The sequence below is a fragment of the Mytilus galloprovincialis genome, chromosome 10 (genome assembly GCF_965363235.1).
Source record: "Mytilus galloprovincialis chromosome 10, xbMytGall1.hap1.1, whole genome shotgun sequence".
NCBI classification, from domain to species: domain Eukaryota; kingdom Metazoa; phylum Mollusca; class Bivalvia; order Mytilida; family Mytilidae; genus Mytilus; species Mytilus galloprovincialis.
The window spans coordinates 35,362,252-35,385,329 of NC_134847.1; the positions used below are offsets into that span (position 1 = coordinate 35,362,252).

The window sequence follows — 23,078 nt, forward strand, 5'->3', positions numbered from 1 at the left end:
GTTATCATTTCAGTTACATTGAATAACAATGTATCATAGCTTACATCTAAGCATCTTTGTGATGTTAGAATCTTGATAGAAAACCCGCCTATGTTGCGATTGAGATCGCCCGTTTGTGTCATTTTCTTGCACTTGTTTACTGTAGTGTTCAGATTGGATGTGTTTTTTGCGTCTAGCTATATATAGATCATAAACATTTCGGTCAGTTGGAATTCATAGATATACGTTTCGTTTGAAGCAGAAATGTTTGAGTTTATTTCAGGATCAGAAAACCAAAGAACCCCGTTTTCCTACCAGTGAAGTTTGTAAGCTATGGAATCTACGAAATCATTTAAAAATTTCATTTTATCATGCGAATGTGATCGACGGCGCCAACCAAATATGAATAAATGTTTTAACTTTATTTCACTAATCGAACGGGTCCATCAAAAATAGACCTGGGAAGAAAAGATATAACGCACTTTTTTAAAGTTTCGAACATGCATATGCTTCTTATTGTTCTAAGTGACGAATCCGTCGACGTTCTTAAGCTGGATTGGATTGTTTAAAATACAGAGAAGTAATCTAATGCACCTAAATAGCAAACGGAAATTGAAGGAGACTCTGGAATTGGGTAAACATGTCACGAAGTGTGTGAATCAAACGCTATTCGCTTCACATCCTTGCATGTTAAAAGAAGGTTTGGACGTAGAGTTTGAACTAAAGAAATTTGCAGACATTTCCTGACGGCATCAATTGACTGTTGTCCCTCTTGTGAAAAATCTTGATGATTTTGTGAATTCAAATTACAAAATTTTGTAGCAAACAGCATTGCATAATCGTCTTCTGTTCCGCTGCATTTAAACTTTCTCTCTAAACAATCCCGATATCAAGAACAATCTGCTCCTGAAGGACTGTTACTTCGCGAGTGTAAGGTTAAATTAAACTCTGTATATTCCTGACCATTATCACATTTACAATCGTCATAAACTGGTCCGGACTCCACGTAATGAAGTTCGAACATGCATTGGTAGTAATAATATGTTCTGCTTCTGTCACTGCACTGATATTTACCCTTCGTCTTTTCTTGTATATATACACCAGTAAGACGTGTTCTCCACTGATATGCATTATAATGGGCAGTAGACTGGAAACATTCATTAACCCCACTAGGTCCATCAGCGCAATTACAATCCCCTTATACAACACGTACACATGACAGGGAAAGTATATACTAGAAATATGCTTGCGTAAGCATGTTAAACAAAGTTACTTGATGATCATTGACAGCCGAGCCAGTTCACACATAACATAAATATTCAGAATTCAAACTTACATTTATCTTGTTGGAAAATCCGAAAAGATAACCCATGACATGTCATGAATATGATAACGCTTTATCAAAGGAAAATAAAAGTAAACAACAAAATTGTTTTTGATTTACAAATTTACGCGTTTTACGTTCACACATTAACTCAATGATGACGTAGCATATCGTTATTGTATGTACGATTGTTTTGGTATATTTCTAGCTTAACGTTTATCATCAAGTGTTTGAGATATTGGGAAACCTGAATTTACAATTCAATATTAAAAAAAAAAAAATTGAATGACTTGTAACGTTCTTGCTTAAAGTGCAACTCATGTGCAATAAATCTATAATGCTATGACGTTATGGTTTTGTTTGAAGAAAAATAATGTGAACGTTTGCATGTTATGTTTTTTTTATTGATCTTCATATAGGTACACCATCTTCTTATTTTAATAGAATATTACTAATGATTAAATTGGGTCCTATAATGCAATCAGATTTATTTTGAACAAACTCTTCTTCTGATAAATTATATAGAATTATTGATTTTGATTAATATTTGTGTAATTGCTTCTCAGAAAGTTTCATATGATGTTGTTGAACGTTTGGGACTATTTTTCATCGAAGGTAATTTTCTCAACTCTCGAAGCCAAATCATACTTTTCTTTCGTTCTATCCGATATCATGAAATGCATATTAACAACGGTATATTTTACACTGTTTGTTTAACAACCAGTCAGTTCAAAATTGTAACTAAAGTCTCTAAAGAGCCTGTGTCGGTACCCTCATCTTCAGCAGTGCCAATTTATTTTAGTACAAATCATCCTTAAAAGTGAACAACTGTATCATGACAATTTGAAGCATGTAGATATTATCTTGCTGACGATGTTTCCTTTTTTGAAAATTTCACTTTAAAACTACTACAGTTTTCAAGATAATCGACATAACATGAATAAAAATAAAAAAAAAAACAACATTTTGCTTTTCAGGCTAGCTTGGATGTAAGGCGTGGTCATTATACACATTTCAAAAACTATATACCACGATGATGATTTGGGAAAAGGTTGTTTTTTTTGGCCAGTAATTTCAGAACGTTTTTGTAAGATCTTAATATAAAAGGAAAACATGGTAAAATTCGTCATTAAAGGGCAATAACTCAAATACTGTGTCTTACGATAAGTTCTGCCATGTGTGATCTGTTTGTAGATATGTCTGACCGTTTGTCATTATAACGTTTCTAATTATATTTTTCAAAAACAAGTCTTTTAGTCAACATCCCTTGACAAAAACTCCTTCAAAAAGTCTTCTAACAGTTTGTATGCCCCACCTACGATAGTAGAGGGCATTATGTTTTCTGGTCTGTACGTCCGTTCGTCCGTCTGTGCGTCCGTTCGGATTCAGGTTAAAGTGTTTGGTCAAGGTAGTTTTTGATGAAGTTGAAGTGCAATCAACTTCAAACTAAGTACACATGTTCCCTATGATCTTTCTAATTTAAATGCCAAATCAAAATTTCGACCCAAATTTCACGGTCCACTGAACATATAAAATGATACTGCGAGTGGGGCATCCGTGTACTATGGACACATTTTTGTTTCTTTTGCTAACTTCTCTGACATCGGACTCGGATTTCTGTTACACTGAGCTTTACTGTGTGCATTGTTGTGTTTTTTTCTATATTGGCTAGTGGTAAAGGGAAGAGTTGAGTTTCATTTGTTCATGAAATAATGAAATAATTATGGTGCAAATCAAACCTGCTAAAACGATGCGCTTTCATAATTTTACATGAAAAGAATGATATTACTTCCGCGTTTTTTTTACGGTGTTCTTTTTTCAATTCAAGTTTGTCCGTTGAGTTCAGGAGGAAGCTGATTATATTCCGTTTTTCTTGCAATAAATGTGTCTTTCAAACTTATATTTGTTATGCATAGCCATTTCGTACCTTTTATTTCAAACAGAATTTATTAGAAAAATATCACCCCAAAAAAAAAAAAGATTAGTCACTAGTTAGTCTTATTTAAATGGTCATCATCGCCAATATCTTCCTTAACATCTGGTAAAAGTGTACACAGGGAAAGGGTATTTAATTTTTTAATATGATGCTTCAAATGAGAAATGATTAAAAGTGTAACTACATGAATAAATTTTTGTGGGGAGGGGGGGGGGGAGAGGGAGACAACAAGTGATATCGATCTTTTGATTTGTTTAGGTCAGTTTTCAAAGAAAATGTGCTACCTACTGCATGTTTGTATGAATCCGAATTATGATGAATATCTTTAGTTTATTTTCCCATCCCAACATTTCTTTTTAGTTCTAGTAAATATTTTGTCTAATTGAACAATTTTCATTTCACTTACTTTTAATATATCAAAAATACTGTGATGATATCAAAATCATAAGTTTCAATCCGATCAACATAAAGATTATAAGAATAGAATGTCATTTAAAAATATGTGAAATTATAAATTTAACGTTTTGTTCGAATTACTTTACTAACGGTTCAACTGCATACAATTCTATTTATATCAAAAAGATTTTATTAAATAATGTAAAATTTAAACATGTTAAATAATTAAGCGTTGATATACAGAGTGTTTTTTTTATATATTTGTTTACTCGTATCTTTCAAATACACTTATTACAAATACACAATTAGTTAGAAATATATATTTTTCTATAAGATAAAAAGTATCTATATTTCTATCTAGTTTCACAATTGACAATTGATTATGTTGTGCGATATAAAACAACTTAGTTTTGGTTTCGGTATTAGACGGAAAAAATTAACGTTATAAATTTTGTAAATGTATCATATGATATGTTATTTGTCAGCTTTTATCATTTTAAATAAGACATGACGTAATGACTCTAATTGAGATAAATACAAACAAAATTGCGAATATATCGAAAGAAAAGTTGGATGAATATTACTTAAAACTACTCGAGAAGACTGAGTACATGACTAAAGAAAATATGCACTACTTTTCGCATTGTACTCATTTATCAACAAAGAGAAAAATCAGTGACAGTGGCAAATTACTTGGAAATAGCACAGAGATGCCACTTAGAGCACCATTTGCAGGCAACAAACGTATAAAAGGAGTATGGTTTGAAATGCAACCAAAACAGTTACCAAAATATTCACCTTATGGAACTAAAAGATTAATCATTCCAGCTGATAAATTTATGTTACATATGTCCTCAAAGAATTCAAATGGATGCATGAAAGATGCACATCAATATTCTGACGACAGTAACGACGAAGACGAAGACGATTATGATGATAATATTAATGAAAATGATGATGAAATTTTGGACAAAGATATGAATGATAAGAATAAAACACCCTTAATCCGCGGTGAACACCATTTGAATTTAGCACATGGTTTGCTCGTTAAAGCTAAACAAATGAACGACCTTCAGGGATTACATGAAACATTAGAAAATAAGCAAGACACATGTTTTGTGGAAGAGCTAACAGGTATTATAGGTATATAGTAATGTAAGATAATAATAATCATTATCAAATTTATCAATATATTAAGAGTTGAATAATGCATGTTCATTATGCAATAAGGGCAAACTAAAAACATTAAAAAAAAAAGTGACAATCAATCTCCATTAATTCTTGAAGTAAATTCTCAAAATTGTTACAAAAGATATCGACAACGATTATAAATCCATTCACACGTTTTTATGTATTCAAATTGATTTTACCTTATATGACAATATTACTTTTTTTAGCTGAAATATGAACCGCTCACCTTTTACGTTAACCATATATATTGTATATACATTTAAATGTATAAGATTTTATTTTGTTGAAAGGATTTTTTAAGTAAATAAATGTGAATTTTGATTACAGACACGTAACATATATTACAGTAAGTTTTTTAAGTAATTCAATTTGTTAAAAAATAGGTCATTAATTTTCTTAACTGAATTGGTTCATACTTTGCATGTTGAGGTCTGCCATTTTTCTCATTGTTTAAGGCCGATAATATCGTATATTTACTTCTACAACTTCAATAGATAGTTGTCATATAGGCAATCATGCATGTACCAATTATCTTTAATTTTAAAGTATAAGTAAGGTTTGTGTTTATCAATATGCAGGTTTATAACTACTCGGTGTTGCATTTTGGATTGTTATTTTTGTTTATTGGGCCCCGTTTTTTATAATTGTGTTATATCTTTGTCATACTTTGACTTATAATTTCGGTTTGTTCTGATGTAATAGGGACATAGAATAACTTTAACTTCAAATACCTAGCTAAATGTATATGACTGAATTGTAAGAAAATAGTTTTAAAGGTTTATTCTCATTATCAGTTATTTTCCTCAAATTAATGCAGTTGAAATTCCTTTTTTGTTTAACATTTCTAATTAGTTTCTTTTCCTGTCATACTCGTATAGTTGAAGAAACTGACGTCAGTCTAGGAGTAGATAACAGTCATACCGGAAGCCTTCCATGGTGTAAAGAAGCTATTATCGAAGGGTCAAAGGGGCAGATAGAACACACGAGAATTGAAGACATTGCTTTGGAGACGAAACGAAATGGGTATCATAATGCAGAAAATAGCGAGGAAGGTAAACAAAAGACGGTAACATGTGATCATGCAAACGTTTTTTTTTACAGAAATGACAGCATACAGGAAAGCAATGGATATCCGATAAATATAAGTTAAGATTGCACAAAATAATTATTCAAGAAGCGAACCACTGGCAGGTTATCAAAGAGAATAGTCAGCACTTCGGTGTTGACATGATTATCAATTATATGGTCATTTTTATAAATTTTCTGTAGCAAAACTTTGCATTTTCGAAAAACTAAAGATTTTCTTATCCCAAGAATAGATTACCTTAGTCGAATTTGGCACAATTTTTTTTGAATTTTAGGTCATCAATGCTCTTCAACTTTGTGCTTGTTTGGCTTTATAACTTTTTTTGATCTGAGCGTCAATGATAAGTTTTATATCGCAAAAACGCGCGTCTGGCGTATATAAATTATTATCCTGGTACGTTTGATAACTAATTATACAAAGGTTATAACTTCATAGTTGATTAGATGGCGTCTGGACATGAATACACACAAAACGATGATACATATTATGACCCATGCCTTGTGCATTGTTTATTTAAGACTTTTTTATAATTTGGATTTGGATACAGTTTTAATACACTGTACAGGTTGAATATTATAAATCAAATTACTGAACATTAATTTGACAATCAATGCTTCTTTTAGAGAATACAAATTGAAAAAAAGATAATTAAAACGATAAAAAAAATTCCATTCCTATAAAACCACAATAAGAATTAACAAATGGATATTTAGTTGATAATTATTAAACATGAAGTAAGTTTTGTTTATCAAATTAAAGATCGACTTTTGAAAACATTATCTTGACCTATTTAACTCGACATCTTTTTTACTTTGATTTTAGATAAACGTGGTGGTGATATTTGTTTCACAGAGAAAGCAACTTATGCAGCTAAAACAGAATCATCAATAAAAGAATCGGAAAAAATATTGCAAAATTTGAACCTTAATTCAGAACGAGTTGACATGCTTAAAGTCCAACCGAACACAATAAAAAAGTGAAAAAAGGACAGTATAATATTATAGATAGCTTCAAATGTAACAAAAAGATTCCCCTCCATATAAGATATAAGCGTGAAGATTTTTTAAGGGACGATTTAGAGTTCAGAAAAGCTTCTTTTGAGTGTAATCTGCCAGCAGCTATGTCAAACTGGAAAGAAAACACAGAACTTTCACTTCTTTTCTTTGAAAGTGCCTACATCTACCACAGTGGACAGTATGCTCGTTTTGTACTAGTCCGATCAAACGATTGTTGCTCTGGATTGGTGCAAATCAAATTTAAAAACTCTGGATATTTTACACAATCCATTTTTCCAATACAATCCGACAAAAAGGGAAGTTAAGTCAACCTCAAAATCAAACAACGGAAGGAAACTCTTCTTTCTTGATTTCTTAATCGTAGGAAATATTAATTTACAGATGTTTAGTCCGTTACCTCACTGGAGTAAGGTTACAAAAGTAAGAAGAGCTGGACGGGAACCCATCATTGGGATTCTACGGAAAAAAAAAGAAATGAACATAGCTACCTTCTGTGTTCCGTTCAATATGTATGGCACTGTGGGAATGAGAGCTTTCGATTGCAACATTATACAATATTCCATTTATTAATTTTTATAATATACACAAGTAAAAATACTGCACACAGCTATGTAATTATGAAGTTAAACAAAAAACTACAAAAAGATCATGAATAAAAAGACAGTGCGTGGGGTTAAAGTGAATGAAACAGCACTCCTCCGACATAAAACCCAGAGACATACATAAGTCCAATACTGTCTATAACAGTCGACAGTAAGTATCAAATATGAAAATAATATTTCCGATCCAGGACAGAAAACTTCAAGAAATATATAGATCCAACGACTTTGAACTAATTACATGATTAAACATGTTAAGCATGTTAAGAGTTTCTGTACATGTTAGCTGTTTCAAGTGCAAAAAATGAAACATTAAAATAGTAATATATTTGTGTTGCCAAAGCAACAAAACATACGTTGGATCGTTTTTGTTATTGAACTGTATGCAGTAACTGCTGTTATCTTATAGTGTCTCTGTATGTTGCATTGTCGTTAGTTTTGTTGCACTTCAGTGTTTTGGTTGTTTCGAGGTTTTCCCCTTATAGTTGATGTGTTTCCCTCGGTATTAGCGGATTTGCTACTCTTAATTGATATAGAATGAAATTCAAAACAGTGTGGCTGTGGCCATTGATTGACACATTAAATTCACCCATTGACTGGGACAATTTATGTGAACGTTTGTCTGTAACGATCACTGTTCACGACGTACCTACGATAGACATTTAAACTGTGGGGTCACCAAAGGTTTCTTAACGCCTTTAATTATAAAATAATTCGAAAAATTAATTAATTTATTAAGGTGTTGAGAACCTTTGGTGACCACGTAGTTTAAGTGTCTTTAAAAAGTACATAGTGAGCAGTGGTCGTTACATACAAACGTTCACCTAAATTGTCCCAGTCAATGGGTGAATTTAATGTGTCAATCAATGGCCACAGCCACACTGTTTTGAATTATATTCTAAAAGCGGTATACTACTGTTGCATTTATAGGTCAAACTATTAAGTTAATTTAGATATATCTCGCCATATGGATTGTAAAACTAACTTTTAAATTGCGGTTTCCTATATTTATGTGGGAGACATTTCATCCAAACTTTTAAAAAGATATGTGTTTTGTTTTTATATTATCATGACTGATTTTTAAATACATTTTGTAGTTTTGAGTCAACGTATGATCGTGAAGAGCAAAATTCAAACTTAAAAGTGGAATTCAATTCATGTGAAAGACTTTTTATCAAAACTTTAAAATGTGGCTTACCTAATGTAAGGACTGTGTTACTACAAATAGATATTTTACGTAAATTAGGGGAGATAAATAAGACGGTATTTTTTTTAACTCGAAGGTAAACTGACGTAATTTGTTTTGTTGCAAGACAAATCTTTATAAATGATTATTTTGCACAGCCTGTAGATTTAAAAAAGCTCCGTTTTCTATACTTTTTGTTATTTTTTTGAAAAACAAAATGATTTCAGCTTGATTTTAGCAAAGTATGAAAGACATTCTCTCGTTTTTACAGTACCCTCCCCAAATTTACCACACCTAATGCTTTTCATTCTCATTTTGATAATATCAACCGAATGATGAAGGCATTGTGCGGTAAACCCCTGTTGGGAAACTTGCATACGTTTTGCTCTAAAAATAAAGATTTTACAGAATGTAAAACGATATATTTTTTGTTTGGAGGTTGGAATGGGTTTATCTAGCATTTCTACCGTTTTCTGGCCGACTTAATTTATTTTTTAAGTCATCAGGTATAGTCGTATTTTTTCAAATATAATTTCCCGTAAATGTTTCAGATATAATTGTGAGGTTTTTTGTTAATGCGATTAACATGAATTATGTGACTGAATGAGTATCACGATAAAAAAATACTCGCATTCTGATATCTGATACATATAACTGTATGATGATTCCCTGAAATTGTAATAGTTAATTTAGTATTTCAGTACATTCTGTGATTACAAAAACGCACGCAATTATATCTGAATTAACGGTAGCTGCATAGATACACAGAACCTCTCAATGTAATTCTATGAATGTTTCATTTTCATTATTTTTCGTTTTTAAATCGATATTTTGTCATATTTTTTGTCAGAAGAGCGTCCGAAATGATATTGTTGCTGAATTTCACTTTGCATGATCATCTGGTTGGTGGTCACGGAGAGATAACGTCGATTAATGTTTGAAAATTATTCGGTTCGTAGTTTCCGTGAAAATTGTCAAAACGTTATTTCATTATGTACTATGTGTATAGTATGGTTCTCTCCCATGCAATATACAGTTCCTCTGGTAAGACCCAAATAGATAACTGACAGGAAACCAGTAAAGCTAGTAAGATGATAACGTCTGTCAATCAATAGTTTATTAATAATAGTCTTCTCTTTTTTGTTTTTTTTTTGTAGATATTGTTTTAAAAATATGTGTGCGTTTTAGGTCGTAAAATTAAGTTAAATGACAAATTCAATATATAGCTTTTTTTAAATTCATTTCAGTTTTCATAAAACTGAGTATGTTTTTGTTACCAGCAAGTTTGATAAAGATAACTTTAGGGCAAATGATTGTTGAGTGAATCTTGTTGTGTGTAATGTAGGTCATTCGGTTTGAATGGTTAGAGGGTTGTCTGTTGGTCCTTTTTTCTTTCTTTTATAGTCATGACATTGTCAGTTTATATTTCGATTTATGACTTTGCATGTTCCTTTTGTATCTTTCGCCTCTTTCTTAAACGACATATTATTTACACCCAAACAAAGTCTCCCTTAAACCAAATCCTTTCGTAAGGACAACCATACAGCGCCTTTTATTCATATTGATTCTTTTTATCATTTTTTCGATATGTTGCTATCAATGAGGCCACACATACTTATTAACAATCCTGTCATATCTCCTTGTTGACAATCAAACCACATCTCACTATATATATTTCCAATGATACAACATATCATTATTGACAAACATACTACATCTTCTTATTCAAAATCGTACCACATCTCATTATTGAAAATCATCCAACATCTTTTGATTGACAATCATACCACATCTCACTATTGAAAAGCATACTATATCTTCTTATTGAATATCACACCACAGCTCATTATTAACAATCGTGATCGAATTGATTTATTAACACTCATAGAACGTCGCCTTATTTACACTCATATTACGTCGTCTTATTGATAATCATAGCACGTCGTCTTGTTGACAATCATAGAACGTCTTCTTGTTGACAATCACTGAACGTCGGCTTATTGACAATCATAGCACGTCGCCTTATTTACACTCATATTACGTCGTCTTATCGACAATCATAGCACGTCGTCTTATTGACAATCGTAGCACGTCGTCTTATTGACAATCATAGAACGTGGCCTTATTGGCAATCATAGCACGTCGCCTTATTTACACTCATATTACGTCGTCTTATTGACAATCACACTACGTCGTCTTATTGACAATCGTAGCACGTCGTCTTATTGACAATCATAGCTCGTCGCTTTACTCACACTCATATGACGTCGTCTTCTTGACAATCATAGAACTTCGCCTATTGACGATCATAGCACGTCGTCTTATTGACAAGCATAGCACGTTGCCTTATTTATACTCATATTACGTCGACTTATTGACAATCATAGCACGTCGTCTTATTGATAATCATATTACGTCGTCTTATTGACAATCATAGAACGTCGCCTTATTGACAATCATAGCACGTCGCCTTATTTACACTCATATAACGTCATACTATTGACAATCATAGCATGTCGTCTTGTTGACAATCATAGAACGTCGTCTTGTTGACAATCATAGAATGTCGCCTTGTTGACAATCATAGAATGTCGCCTTGTTGACAATCATACAACGTGGCCTTATTGACAATCATAGAACGTCGCCTTATTGACAATCATAGCACGTCGTCCTTTTGACAATCATAGAACATCACTTTATTGACAATCATAGCACGTCGCCTTATTTACACTCTTATTACGTCATCCTATTGACAATCATAGCTAGTCGTCTTGTTGACAATCATAGAACGTCGTCTTGTTGACAATCATAGAACGTCGCCGTATTGACAATCATAGCACGTCGCCTTATCGACAATCATAGAACGTCGCCTTATTGACAATCATAGCACGTCGTCTTATTGACAATCATAGCACGTCGTCTTGTTGACAATCATAGTACGTCGCCTTATTTACACTCATATTACGTCGGCTTATTGACAATCATAGCACGTCGTCTTGTTGACAATCATGATTGCATCTACTTATTTCAATCATACAACGTATCTGATGCAAATTCATTCTTTATATTTTTTAACATTCGGTAACTGTCTTATATACGAAATACCAGCATTTTCTTTTATCAAAATGGAAAAGTGTTCATTTCGCCTACAGGCTTTTTTTCTCGTATTTGTTGACCCCTAGTCCTTGTTTATTCATACTGAACGGTGTTTTTTAGCGTTTAACAGACTTCTTCAAATTCAACAGTTTCTTTTCTTTCTAGTTGTTGTCTGACATCTCCTTTAATTCATATGAAACTGTTATTGACATTGTTTTCAATGGGTTGCTGTCTCAAATACGTATGACAGACATATTATATTATCTATATGGAACTGTCATTAGATCAATTTTATAGATGGGTTGCTGTCTCATATAAGTGAACCCGAAGTCGTCTTTCAATTTAATCAAATTGAACTATCTTTGGAAGGGTTAACCGTTAATAAATAAAAATATTAACAATTATCTTTAAATGTTCTGAAAACATCTCACAAACCATGTTTAACCAAGTTGATTTTTTTTTATCCTGTCCCAAATCAGAAGCCTCTGGCCTTTGTTAATCTTGTATGTTGATTTTTTAATTTTAGTTCATTTAAATGTTTTGAAGTTAATTGTTGTATCTATTTTCCCTTATCCTGTACCTATTTATGTTAAGGGGCCAGCTGATGCCAGCCTCTGGGTTCGTGATTTTCACTCCGTGTTAAGGAGTCATTTGCGGCCTCCGGCTGTTTTTCTGTTTTGATTGGGGTGTTGTCTGTTTGATACTACGTTGCCTATCAGTTGCTGTCTAACATGATTACAAGACATCTTCCTTAAATTATATATACATCTCTTTATTTATTTCATCGATGTTTTGTTGTATAAAAAACGTATACATGATACCTTCTATTATCAACGAACTGCCTTTAAGTAAATTTTGTCGATGGGTTATGGTCTAACATTCGTAAACCTGACACCATCTATTATTCTTAAATATAGTAAATTGTCGTCACTTCGATTTTGATGATGGATTGTTACCCCCCCCCCCCCCCCCCCCCATCTTGTTTTATTCAAGCTAAATGACTGTTGGTGTATCTTTGGTGTATACTGTCGTTGGGTTTTCGTTTTAATAACGTATATCCAAAATCTCGATTTTATTTCTTAATTTTATCATATTTTGGTTATGTCCTTACAAATATAAAGTGTTTTTTTGCACCTGTCCTACATGTAAGTCTGGAACCTGATACTCATAAGTTCTCGTTTGTTGATTTTGTTCGTAAATGTTTCCAGTTTCTCGTATCTTTTATAGAGAGGACCGTTGTTTTTCCCGTTTGAATGATTTTACACTAGTCATTTTTGGGGCCCTTTATTGCTTGATGTCCGATATGAGCGAAGGCTCTGTGTTGAAGACCGTAATTTTACCTATAGTGGTTTACATTTACAAAATGTGACTTGGATGAAGAGTTTTCTCATTGACACTCATACCTCATCTTCGTATACCTAATTGTTGAAAATCTTTATTTGCCTTTTATCTGTACACCACTAAATACCAATCATAAAACCTCAGTGATTCAATATTTTTCAATGTAGTCCATCTGTCAATGTTTCCAACTATAGTAAAAATTATTCGTATACGTTTTGTTAATATTTCATTTTGTGTCTTCGAAAAGTATGGGTGGCTTTGCATTCATAATAGTTTGGATATGATATGCTGTCTCTTAATGATATTTGTGTCCCTTTTAACCTTCGACCTACTCTATTATAAATTGAATGATATCTATTTTTTCGATATTAAAACAAACATCCGAACCTGAAGCTGGGAAAATTACAGGTGACCATATCAATATATAAATAAATTGCTCCCCTGAGCGCAGCGGGATCCGATCGCAGATGTCCAACCCTGAAAAGGTTGGGCCAAAATGGACACAATATTCACGCTTGATACAGGTCTAAATCCGGATTGTAATTAGATTTTTGACACATAATAGGTATCTGACACAGAATTACTGTAGTCAAAGAACTTCAAATTGATTATATGATTTAAATTTATATTCATATTTTTGCTTTAGTGCAATACACTATGCTGTTGCGAATTGCCCCACCCCCCCCCCTTCCCCCAAAAAAGTAAAATACTATGCTGTTGATAACTAGCTCCCAAAAAAAAAATGTTCAAAGAAATTTTCTTTTATTTTCTAAAATCTGAAATGAGAAATATGTCCCCTTTCATTTTTTTCACCTCCCCCTTTCCCGTATTCCAAAAAAAAAAAAGAATATTGTCTGAAAACATGGTCAGTTCCTCAATTTGAATTTCTAATGGAGTTTGAAACCAAAATTACCTATCTAAATACATCATAAAGTCTTAAAATATAAAATGACATACATAGTCATGGCTGACATTAATATCAATTTATAGTAACTGCTGAGAATAAATTGACAGATAATATCCTCAAGACAATCATTATTTCTCAATACATAATTTACAAGCAGTGTTATGGAGGTAATCGAACAATGTTCTTTAAAAAAGATTTGGATTACCTCCCTTACACTTCTTTTAAATTGTCTGAATTGTCCTTTAACCAGAAAAACCCTTGTTTTCTCCTTTTTCGTCCATAACTCCTAAATGGCATGGCTTGAGCCATGACCCCGCAAAGACAATCCTTACAATTCCGTTGTAGTATGGAAACTTGTGGAATAATTTCAAAGAGATGCACAAACTTTAACACAAGTTATTGTCTAGACACTACAAAATTCTTATTTAGGCCGTCTTCCCCCTAATTCCTAAACAGTGGGGACCATTACCCCCGAAATCAATCACAACCTTCCTTTTGTGGTTATAAACATTGTGTTAAAATGTTATTGATTTCTATTTACTTATACTAAAGTTATTATCCGGAAACCATCTGTCTTTTGCCGACGCCGACGACGACGACGATGACAACGTGAAAGCATTATACGACCTCCTAAATAATAATGAAACCACATATCCTTATTGACAATCAAGCCACATCTCCTTATTTATAAGGAAATCGCATATCCTTATTGACAATCGTGGCTGCCTCTCCTTGTTATCAATCATACCCATATTTTCTTAAGGACCATCATACAGCGCTTTTTATTCATATTGATTCTTTATATCATGTTCTCATTAAACATTAGCTTGTCATTAAGAATCCTGCTATATCTTCTTATTTGCAATCTTAATTTTTAGATATTTTCAATCATACAACACTCATTATTGACAATCATACCTCATCTTCTTATTGAAAATCATACCACGTTATTAAATTGACATTCACATGACGTCGCCTTATTTACAATCATACCACATCTCACTATTGACTATAATAAGACATCCCCTTATTATAAAACATACCACATCTTCTTATTGAAAATCTTACCAAGTTACAGCATTGACATTCATATCATGTCACCTTATTGACAATCATACTGCATCTCAATATTGAAAATAAAAGTAATCTTCTTATTGACAATCATACTACATCTCTTTATTGAAAATCATATCACATCTTCTTATAGACATTCATATCACATCTCCTTATTGACAATCATACAACATTTTCTAATAAACAATCATACAACATCTTTTCATTGACAATCATACCACCTCTTCTCTTTGAAACGTAGTACGTCGTCTTATTGACGAATCTCCTTATTGATAATCATGACCGAATATCCTTATTGACAATCAGGACCGAATCTCCTTATTGACAATCAGGACCGAATCTCCTTATTGACAATCATGTCCAAATCTCCTTATTGACAATCATGACCGAATTTCCTTATTGACAATCATGATCAAATCTCCTTATTGACAATCATGTCCAAATCTCCTTATCGATATCCACGACCGAATTTCCTTATTGACAATCATGACCGAATCTTCTTATTGACTGTCATGACCGAATTTTTTATTGACAATCATGACCGAATCTCCTTATTGACAATAATGTCTAAAGCTCCTTATTGATAATCATTACCGAATTTTCTTATTGACAATCATGTCGGAATCTCTTTATTGATAATCACAAAAACGTATTTAATGCGTATTGATTAGTTTTCTTATTTTTACATTGCTTTACTGCCACATATACGTACTACCAACATCTTCTTTATCTTCCTTATTGCAAAATATGTCCAAATCTCCTTTTTGACAATTATGCTCGAATCTCCTTATTGACAATCATGTCCGAATCTTCTTATTGATAATCATAACAGAAGCTCCGTATTGACAATCATCTTCTTGATATCATACAACGTAGTTGGGTATTGATTAGTTTTATTATTTTGACATTGCCTAACTGCCGCATGTACGTAATACCAACATCTTCTTTACTTAAATTGAAAGTCTCATGATAATTTTGTCATTAGGGTGTTGTCTCGTATACATATAACACATTTCCTTGTTTATTTTTACTGAACTGTCTTTTTAATAGACATCTTCAAATTAAGGGGGTAAAACTGGTATATGGGAGACAACTTTTACACATGTATGGAAAGTCATTAATGTGTTTTAACATAGCAGTAAATTAAACAGTGATCAAGCATTTATGTTGTTTACATTTGGCTGTGAGAATGATGCAGACAGATCCAGTAAGCAGTACATGTTTGACACAATCAAACATTAAACTGAAGAACATTTTCTTTCAATGATATGAATGAGAAGGTAGAAAATTACCATTCTTACATAAAACGCGTAAAAAAAACACCAATGAACTGAGTCTGAAGAGTACTGGAGCAACTATACTGACTAAAAGCCTTGTGGCATCATATAGAAAAAAATCTTGGAAGTTTTTGGAAATTCGATTTGAACATAGTCAAACGAATTAAATAATAAAGATATTTGGTTTTAGTGCTAAGTCATTGATACAGAGTTTGTGTTTGTTTACTGATTGTGTTTGTTTTTTCCTAATACATGCAATATAAAAGGTACTATTCTAGAAGATATTATCTGAACATCAATCCTAGTACAAGTATAAGATAATCTACATTAACAGAACGATAGTACTTAGATAGTGACAGACTGTCAAAATCGATGAATTTTGATAGCGTCTGCTATATTGATGACAGGGGCATTTTGTAGCCTGGGGGAGAAACCAACAAATAGTAGTGATACAAAATTATGTCAACTCTTCCCAAAGATAGTTGTCCCATACTGAATATTACGGTTTTTCCTTATGAAATCAACTAAAATTATTATTGGGACAGTACTCCTTTGACTTTTACACATTAAAAGAATGCAAAGACAGTCTGTAGGAGTTTTTGTAAGGGAAAAATGAATTTTCTCCCAAAATTCTACTTTCTTCGTTTGCCTTTTTAGCCAACTTGTTGAAACAAATTTCAAATTTCAAACGGTCAGATTCAATGAAATTTTGTGATTTTAAAGATTAAAAACAAATACATGTTTTACAATATTTTGCAGGAATTAAACGACAAAAATTTTTTCTGGCTAAATTTGAAAAAAATGTGTTATCTGAGCTGGTCAGACTTTTCGCAGTATCAATTAATAAAAACTTTTTACATTCAGACTATTTCTATTACCATGATGTTTCAGATTTACTTTAAAATATGTTTCTTCTATACAATTTAACAGTCAGGGATATTTCTAATGACAACTTTTGCAGAAACACTCAATGATTTTTACCTGCTAGTGATTTCAACCGTTTTTATGGGTATCCCAAAACTGGTCATATTCAATATACCCTACACATAAAATGAAACGTTGATTCTCCTTAAGACCTTGGCAGATGATGCATGGACCCCTACCTTATCAAAGATGTAAATAGAAGAAAAATAAAACGAGAGGAAATGTTTGTTGTTGCCAAGGCCTACTCCCTTAAACTGTCTTTGATATTAAGTTGGGATGTTGTCTGACATCTCCTTTTATTTCTACGGAACTGTCATAATATACTTTTTTCGATGAGTTGCTGTCTCGAAAACGTATGACAGACATTTTCTATTACTAATATGGAACTGTCCTTAGATCAACTTTGTAGATGCATTGCTGTCTAATAACTGTAATTTGTGGTTTATCTATACCAACGCAATCCACTAAAACTTGTACCCCACGAATAGTAATGAATCCTTAGTAGTTTGATTTTTCTGTATAATCTCGATAAGATGTTGTCGAGTCTCGGGTCAAATACAGCTAACCTCAAATCTATAACATGGCCAAAACAGAAATTGTCAGTTAATCACTATCAATTGATTTTAAACAGATCTTAATTAGATCACAAAAAACTAATATAATTCAATTAAAATAATATTTGTAATCGAGATCAAGAAAATTTTGAATAAGATTGAAAAAGTCAACCATCATGTCTTATTATTTAACATCATACAGCAAGGCTTCATTGGATGGATTTGCAACTAACAATGCATTGGTAGACGTGTCATAGTGCAGAGCCCATGGGAAGCTCAGTCCATCTTCACTTGATAAGAGTTGTCTGTAGTGTTGTCCATCAGCAGAGATAACAACCACATTGCTAGTATAACCTCCCACTACATACACGTTACCATCATTGTCTACAGAAATACCGCGTGGAGAGTTCACAACACTTTTATCACAGAACGTCCACAGTATGTGACCATGGTAATCACAGCAGGTTACGCTGTCATTGCAATCTGTGTAGAACATTTTGTCACCGAATGTTGTAACGTACGCAAGACCTGAAAGTTTGGTATTGTTAACATTGGTAATTATTTCGTCATTCAGACTGATCATCTGTATTCCTTTCTCTCTGGCACAATATATTAAATATCCATCTTTGTATGCTGCTCCACCAATATATGAATCAACTTTTATTAATTTCGTCTTTGATTTCTTCTTTAAGTCGATTATATTAATCTGATTTGAATTGCCGGAAGTTACAGCAATAGAATCATCACAAATAAATACAACATCAAACGTTCCACCAATGTTCTTTATCTCAAAATCTTTTGATCCGTCAGACTTTAGTACTTTTAATTTATTGTCCGTGCAAGAGGAGAATACCATCCGATCACAAGGAAGTAATGAACAACCAGAGATATTTGACAACTTTGGCTTGATACGTTTCTGTAATGTTAGAGTCAGGTTATCGATATCTCTGATTGGAAGAGTGACCATAATCTGGGCTTGTCTGTCCTTTCTTTTCTGAATGGTAAAATCACATGGATCAGAACTGACATTAATTTCTCCAAACTTCTGCATGCTGGCTGTTATTTGCTGTAAATACTTGTTAATCTGACATGAAATATTGACTTGATTTGTGGAGTCACTTGTGGCAATCGATTTGATAAATTTTTCTTCGCCTATAATATCTTTTTCGATATCTTTCATTGTTAAAAATGTTTGAAGTTCTGACGCATGATTTTTAATACTGGCAAAGTTTTCTTGTACTTCAGTGATCTCTTTTGCCTTCTTTTTTAGAGAAGTTAACAATTTTTCTATTTTGCTTTTTTCTCTTTGTTCAACTGTCATTAGTTCTTTAATCAAGTCATCCTGAAGTTTATCAAGGTGATGATTAACGTTTATCCTAGTTTGTTTTATTGCTGCTTCAATTTCTCTTTTCTTGTTTTCTACAGATTTCAAATTTTCATTCCTGTTTGTGCTTAGTCGTTTTATATTCTCGACGACTTCCTGCAGGGTTTGTTCGATTTCATTAAATGCGTTTGAAGTTTTTACGTTTTTTATGAGTTCAGTTATGTCAGTTAAACCTTTACAATCGTTGTGAGATTTCACACATTTCTTACAGCAAGGACAATCGTGTTTTGCGCAAAACAGCTCGTATTTCTCATTATGAAGTTTGCAGGTCTGAGAGATTTGCAGGCTTTCGGTGGGTAAGTTTTTGTATTTGGCGATAGAAACAGTTTCATGGTTTTTTGATGCCTTGGAAACTGCGTGATGTTTCTTACAATCTCCACATAGTCCTTCGTCACATTCGGAACACCATACTACTGAAGGTTTGGTAATCTGAAGGTTTTCACAAATACCACAAATACCCCAATTGGTGGCCATAATCCTAAAATAGATTGCATGTATTTACATGAATACTGATGTGTTTTTTTCTATGGTCGGGTAGTTGTCTCTTTGACACATTCCCCATTTCCATTCTCAATTTTATCTTATATATGGTGAAATGTCTCGCATACTTTAAAGGTGATAATTTGATTTTATCTGTAAGGCCTTTAATATTAGTATAAAGTTCAAGTTTCATTTAAATTCAATATCATTATATATGTTTACAGGCTAATATTCAGAAAATGGCATACATAACATGTCCTCCGCGTTGAACGGTTTTTCTTTTCTGTTTAGGTACAAGGACAATAACAAAAACACTTTTTTTTCGGTTATTGTCCTTGTAAAATTTTTTCTATAATAATCTTAAATAGTTGAATGCTTCAAAGAAAATGTAGTGCAATTTTCCGTTATGATTTTTTTCCCATGGGGCATAATTCGTACCTCAGAAACTACAAAGCGGAATATTTCGAAACTTTGCAGGAATATATATAAGGTGTTGTTGGGTCAAACCGGTCACATTTTACATGAAAATAATATAAAAGAAATCTATCTTTTTCTTAATAGGTATCAAACAGAGTAGTACAGTACTTGCAACCTTAGGCGTTACTGTTTGACGTGAACTTGACTGATCGGTGAATGATCGGTGACGGATGTTTGACTGATCGATGAGTGATCGGTGATCGGTGACCGATAGGATCCGTCAGATAAGTCAAATAACCTATGTGAGAGTTACCCTGACAACTGTCACCGATCGATCAGCAAATTAAATTTATGCACGGATCGGACGGATACGTATATATTTAAAATTCTTATGTAAACCGAACTCGACAGTGTTTACAAACGATGAACGCGGACCTCTACGAAGATACCTTAATTTACACGTTAATTTGTAATAAAATTAGTTGCAATAAAAAAGTGAAAATAGTATAACAGAATAAGATGCTTAGAGCGTTAAATTGTTTGTGTTGATTAATAGTTTTGTATTAAATATTGTTAACATCAGAGACATATAATACATAATTGTATTATATAACTCTGTTAAAATAAACTTATTCCTACGAAAATGGTTATTATTGACCGCCATTGTCTTGTCTTGTATGAATATCCTGCCTTTGAAAGGCACACCTCTGGTTTCAGAGTAGAATAAATTGGTGTATATAACACCCACAAATGTTTCTCACACTTTTAAAAATCTAAAACAAAATAATTTAGATTGGATTTTTTAACTTTTTCTAGTTTCGAAATGGTTGTTTGTTCATGAAATTAAAAGAATGTCAAATAAAAAATAATAAAATTTTGTTCGCATTGTTTAGAATTACCAAAATTATTCTTCTTTTTATCAAAAATTATACTATTTTATTTAAATCAGTTATTTTTACCATCTTGAGACAAGTCTTCTAATCAGAATTGAGATATAATGAGAATTAAAATACTTAAACTTTTATTTTTGTGGAATAAGAATGCAGTTATTGATTTATTTTGATACAAATTATTGACCGTCATATGATTTGAGTACTTTTTGTACATCAAGATGGCTGTTCTTCATAAAATATGCTTACTTTAAGGAAAAAGATACTAAATTTTTGTACGCATTGCCTAAAATGCAAATATATTCTTATTTCTTCATTTTACTGAAAATTATTGACGGCCATTAAATTTTTGTACTTTTTACAGTTTAGAATAGTTTTTTTTCATAAAATTAAAAGAATATCTGAAAAATCATACTGAAATTTTCTTCGCATTGTTTAAAATAACCAAAATTATTTTTCTTTTTATCAAAAATGATACTATTTTATTTGAAATCATTTATTTTTACCATCTTGAGACAAGTCTTTTAATCAGAATTGAGATATAATGAGAATCAAAATACTTAAACTTTTATTTTTGTGGAATAAGAGTGCAGTTATTGATTTATTTTGATACAAATTATAAACCACCATTTGATTTCAGTACTTTTTGTACATCAAGATAGGCTGTTCTTCATAAAATATGCTTACTTTAAGGATATGATATTAAATCTTTGTACGAGTTGCCTTAAATGCAAATATTTCTTCATTTTTGCTGAAAATTTAAATGCAAATATTTCTTCATTTTTGCTGAAAATTATTGACCGCCATTAAATTTTTGTACTTTTTATAGTTTAGAATAGTTTTTTTTCATAAAATTAAAAGAATATCAGAAAAATCATACTAAAATTTTCTTCGCATTGTTTAAAATAACCAAAAAACCAAAAGTATTCTTCTTTTTATCAAAAATGATACTATTTTATTTGAAATCATTTATTTTTACCATCTTGAGACAAGTCTTCTTGTCAGAATTGAGATGTAATGAAAATTTAAATATTTAAACTTTTATTTTTGTGGAATAAGAATGCAGTTATTGATTTATTTTTATACAAATTATAAACCACCATTTGATTTCAGTACTTTTTGTACATCAAGATTGGCTGTTCTTCATAAAATATGCTTACTTTAAGAAAAATGATATTAAATCTTTGTACGCGTTGCCTTAAATGCAATTATTTCTTCATTTTACTGAAAATTATTGACCGCCATTAAATATTTGTACTTTTTATAGTTTAGAATAGTTTTTTTTCATAAAATTAAAAGAATATAAAAAAAATCATACTAAAATTTTCTTCGCATTGTTTAAAATAACCAAAAAACTAAAATAATTCTTCTTTTTATAAAAAATGGTACTATTTTATGTAAAATCAGTTATTTTTAACATCTTGAGACAAGTCTTTTAATCAGAATTGAGATATAATGAGAATTGAAATACTTAAAACTTTTATTTTTGTGGAATAAGAATGCAGTTATTGATTTATATATTTTGATACAAATTATTAACCATCATATGATTTGAGTACTTTTTGTACATCAAGATGGCTGTTCTTCATAAAATATGCTTACTTTAAGGAAAAAGATACTAAATTTTTGTACGCATTGCCTAAAATGCAAATATATTCTTATTTCTTCATTTTACTGAAAATTATTGACGGCCATTAAATTTTTGTACTTTTTACAGTTTAGAATAGTTTTTTTTCATAAAATTAAAAGAATATCTGAAAAATCATACTGAAATTTTCTTCGCATTGTTTAAAATAACCAAAATTATTTTTCTTTTTATCAAAAATGATACTATTTTATTTGAAATCATTTATTTTTACCATCTTGAGACAAGTCTTTTAATCAGAATTGAGATATAATGAGAATCAAAATACTTAAACTTTTATTTTTGTGGAATAAGAGTGCAGTTATTGATTTATTTTGATACAAATTATTAACCACCATTTGATTTCAGTACTTTTTGTACATCAAGATAGGCTGT

The 23,078-nt window shown here is 31.6% G+C and overlaps 1 protein-coding gene and 1 long non-coding RNA gene across 2 annotated transcripts in view; one reads left to right on the plus strand and one right to left on the minus strand.

Moving 5' to 3' along the window:
- The window catches only part of LOC143047462 (uncharacterized), a 233,588-nt gene that overhangs the window by 53,381 nt on the left and 157,129 nt on the right, over window positions 1-23,078 (minus strand). The window lies entirely within an intron of this gene.
- LOC143049108 (uncharacterized) lies at window positions 4,140-7,883 on the plus strand. Its single transcript, XM_076222876.1, has 3 exons — window positions 4,140-4,769; window positions 5,705-5,878; window positions 6,736-7,883. The coding sequence occupies exons 1-3, from the start codon at window positions 4,151-4,153 to the stop codon at window positions 6,891-6,893; spliced, it is 951 nt and encodes a 316-aa protein (XP_076078991.1). The 5' UTR covers window positions 4,140-4,150; the 3' UTR covers window positions 6,894-7,883.

Coding starts and splice junctions, on each gene's coding strand:
- LOC143049108 (XM_076222876.1), top strand. CDS start 4,151: ATGACTCTAATTGAGATAAATACAAACAAAATTGCGAATATATCGAAA. Junction 4,770..5,704: donor TTTTGTGGAAGAGCTAACAG/GTATTATAGGTA, acceptor ATACTCGTATAG/TTGAAGAAACTGACGTCAGT. Junction 5,879..6,735: donor TGCAGAAAATAGCGAGGAAG/GTAAACAAAAGA, acceptor CTTTGATTTTAG/ATAAACGTGGTGGTGATATT.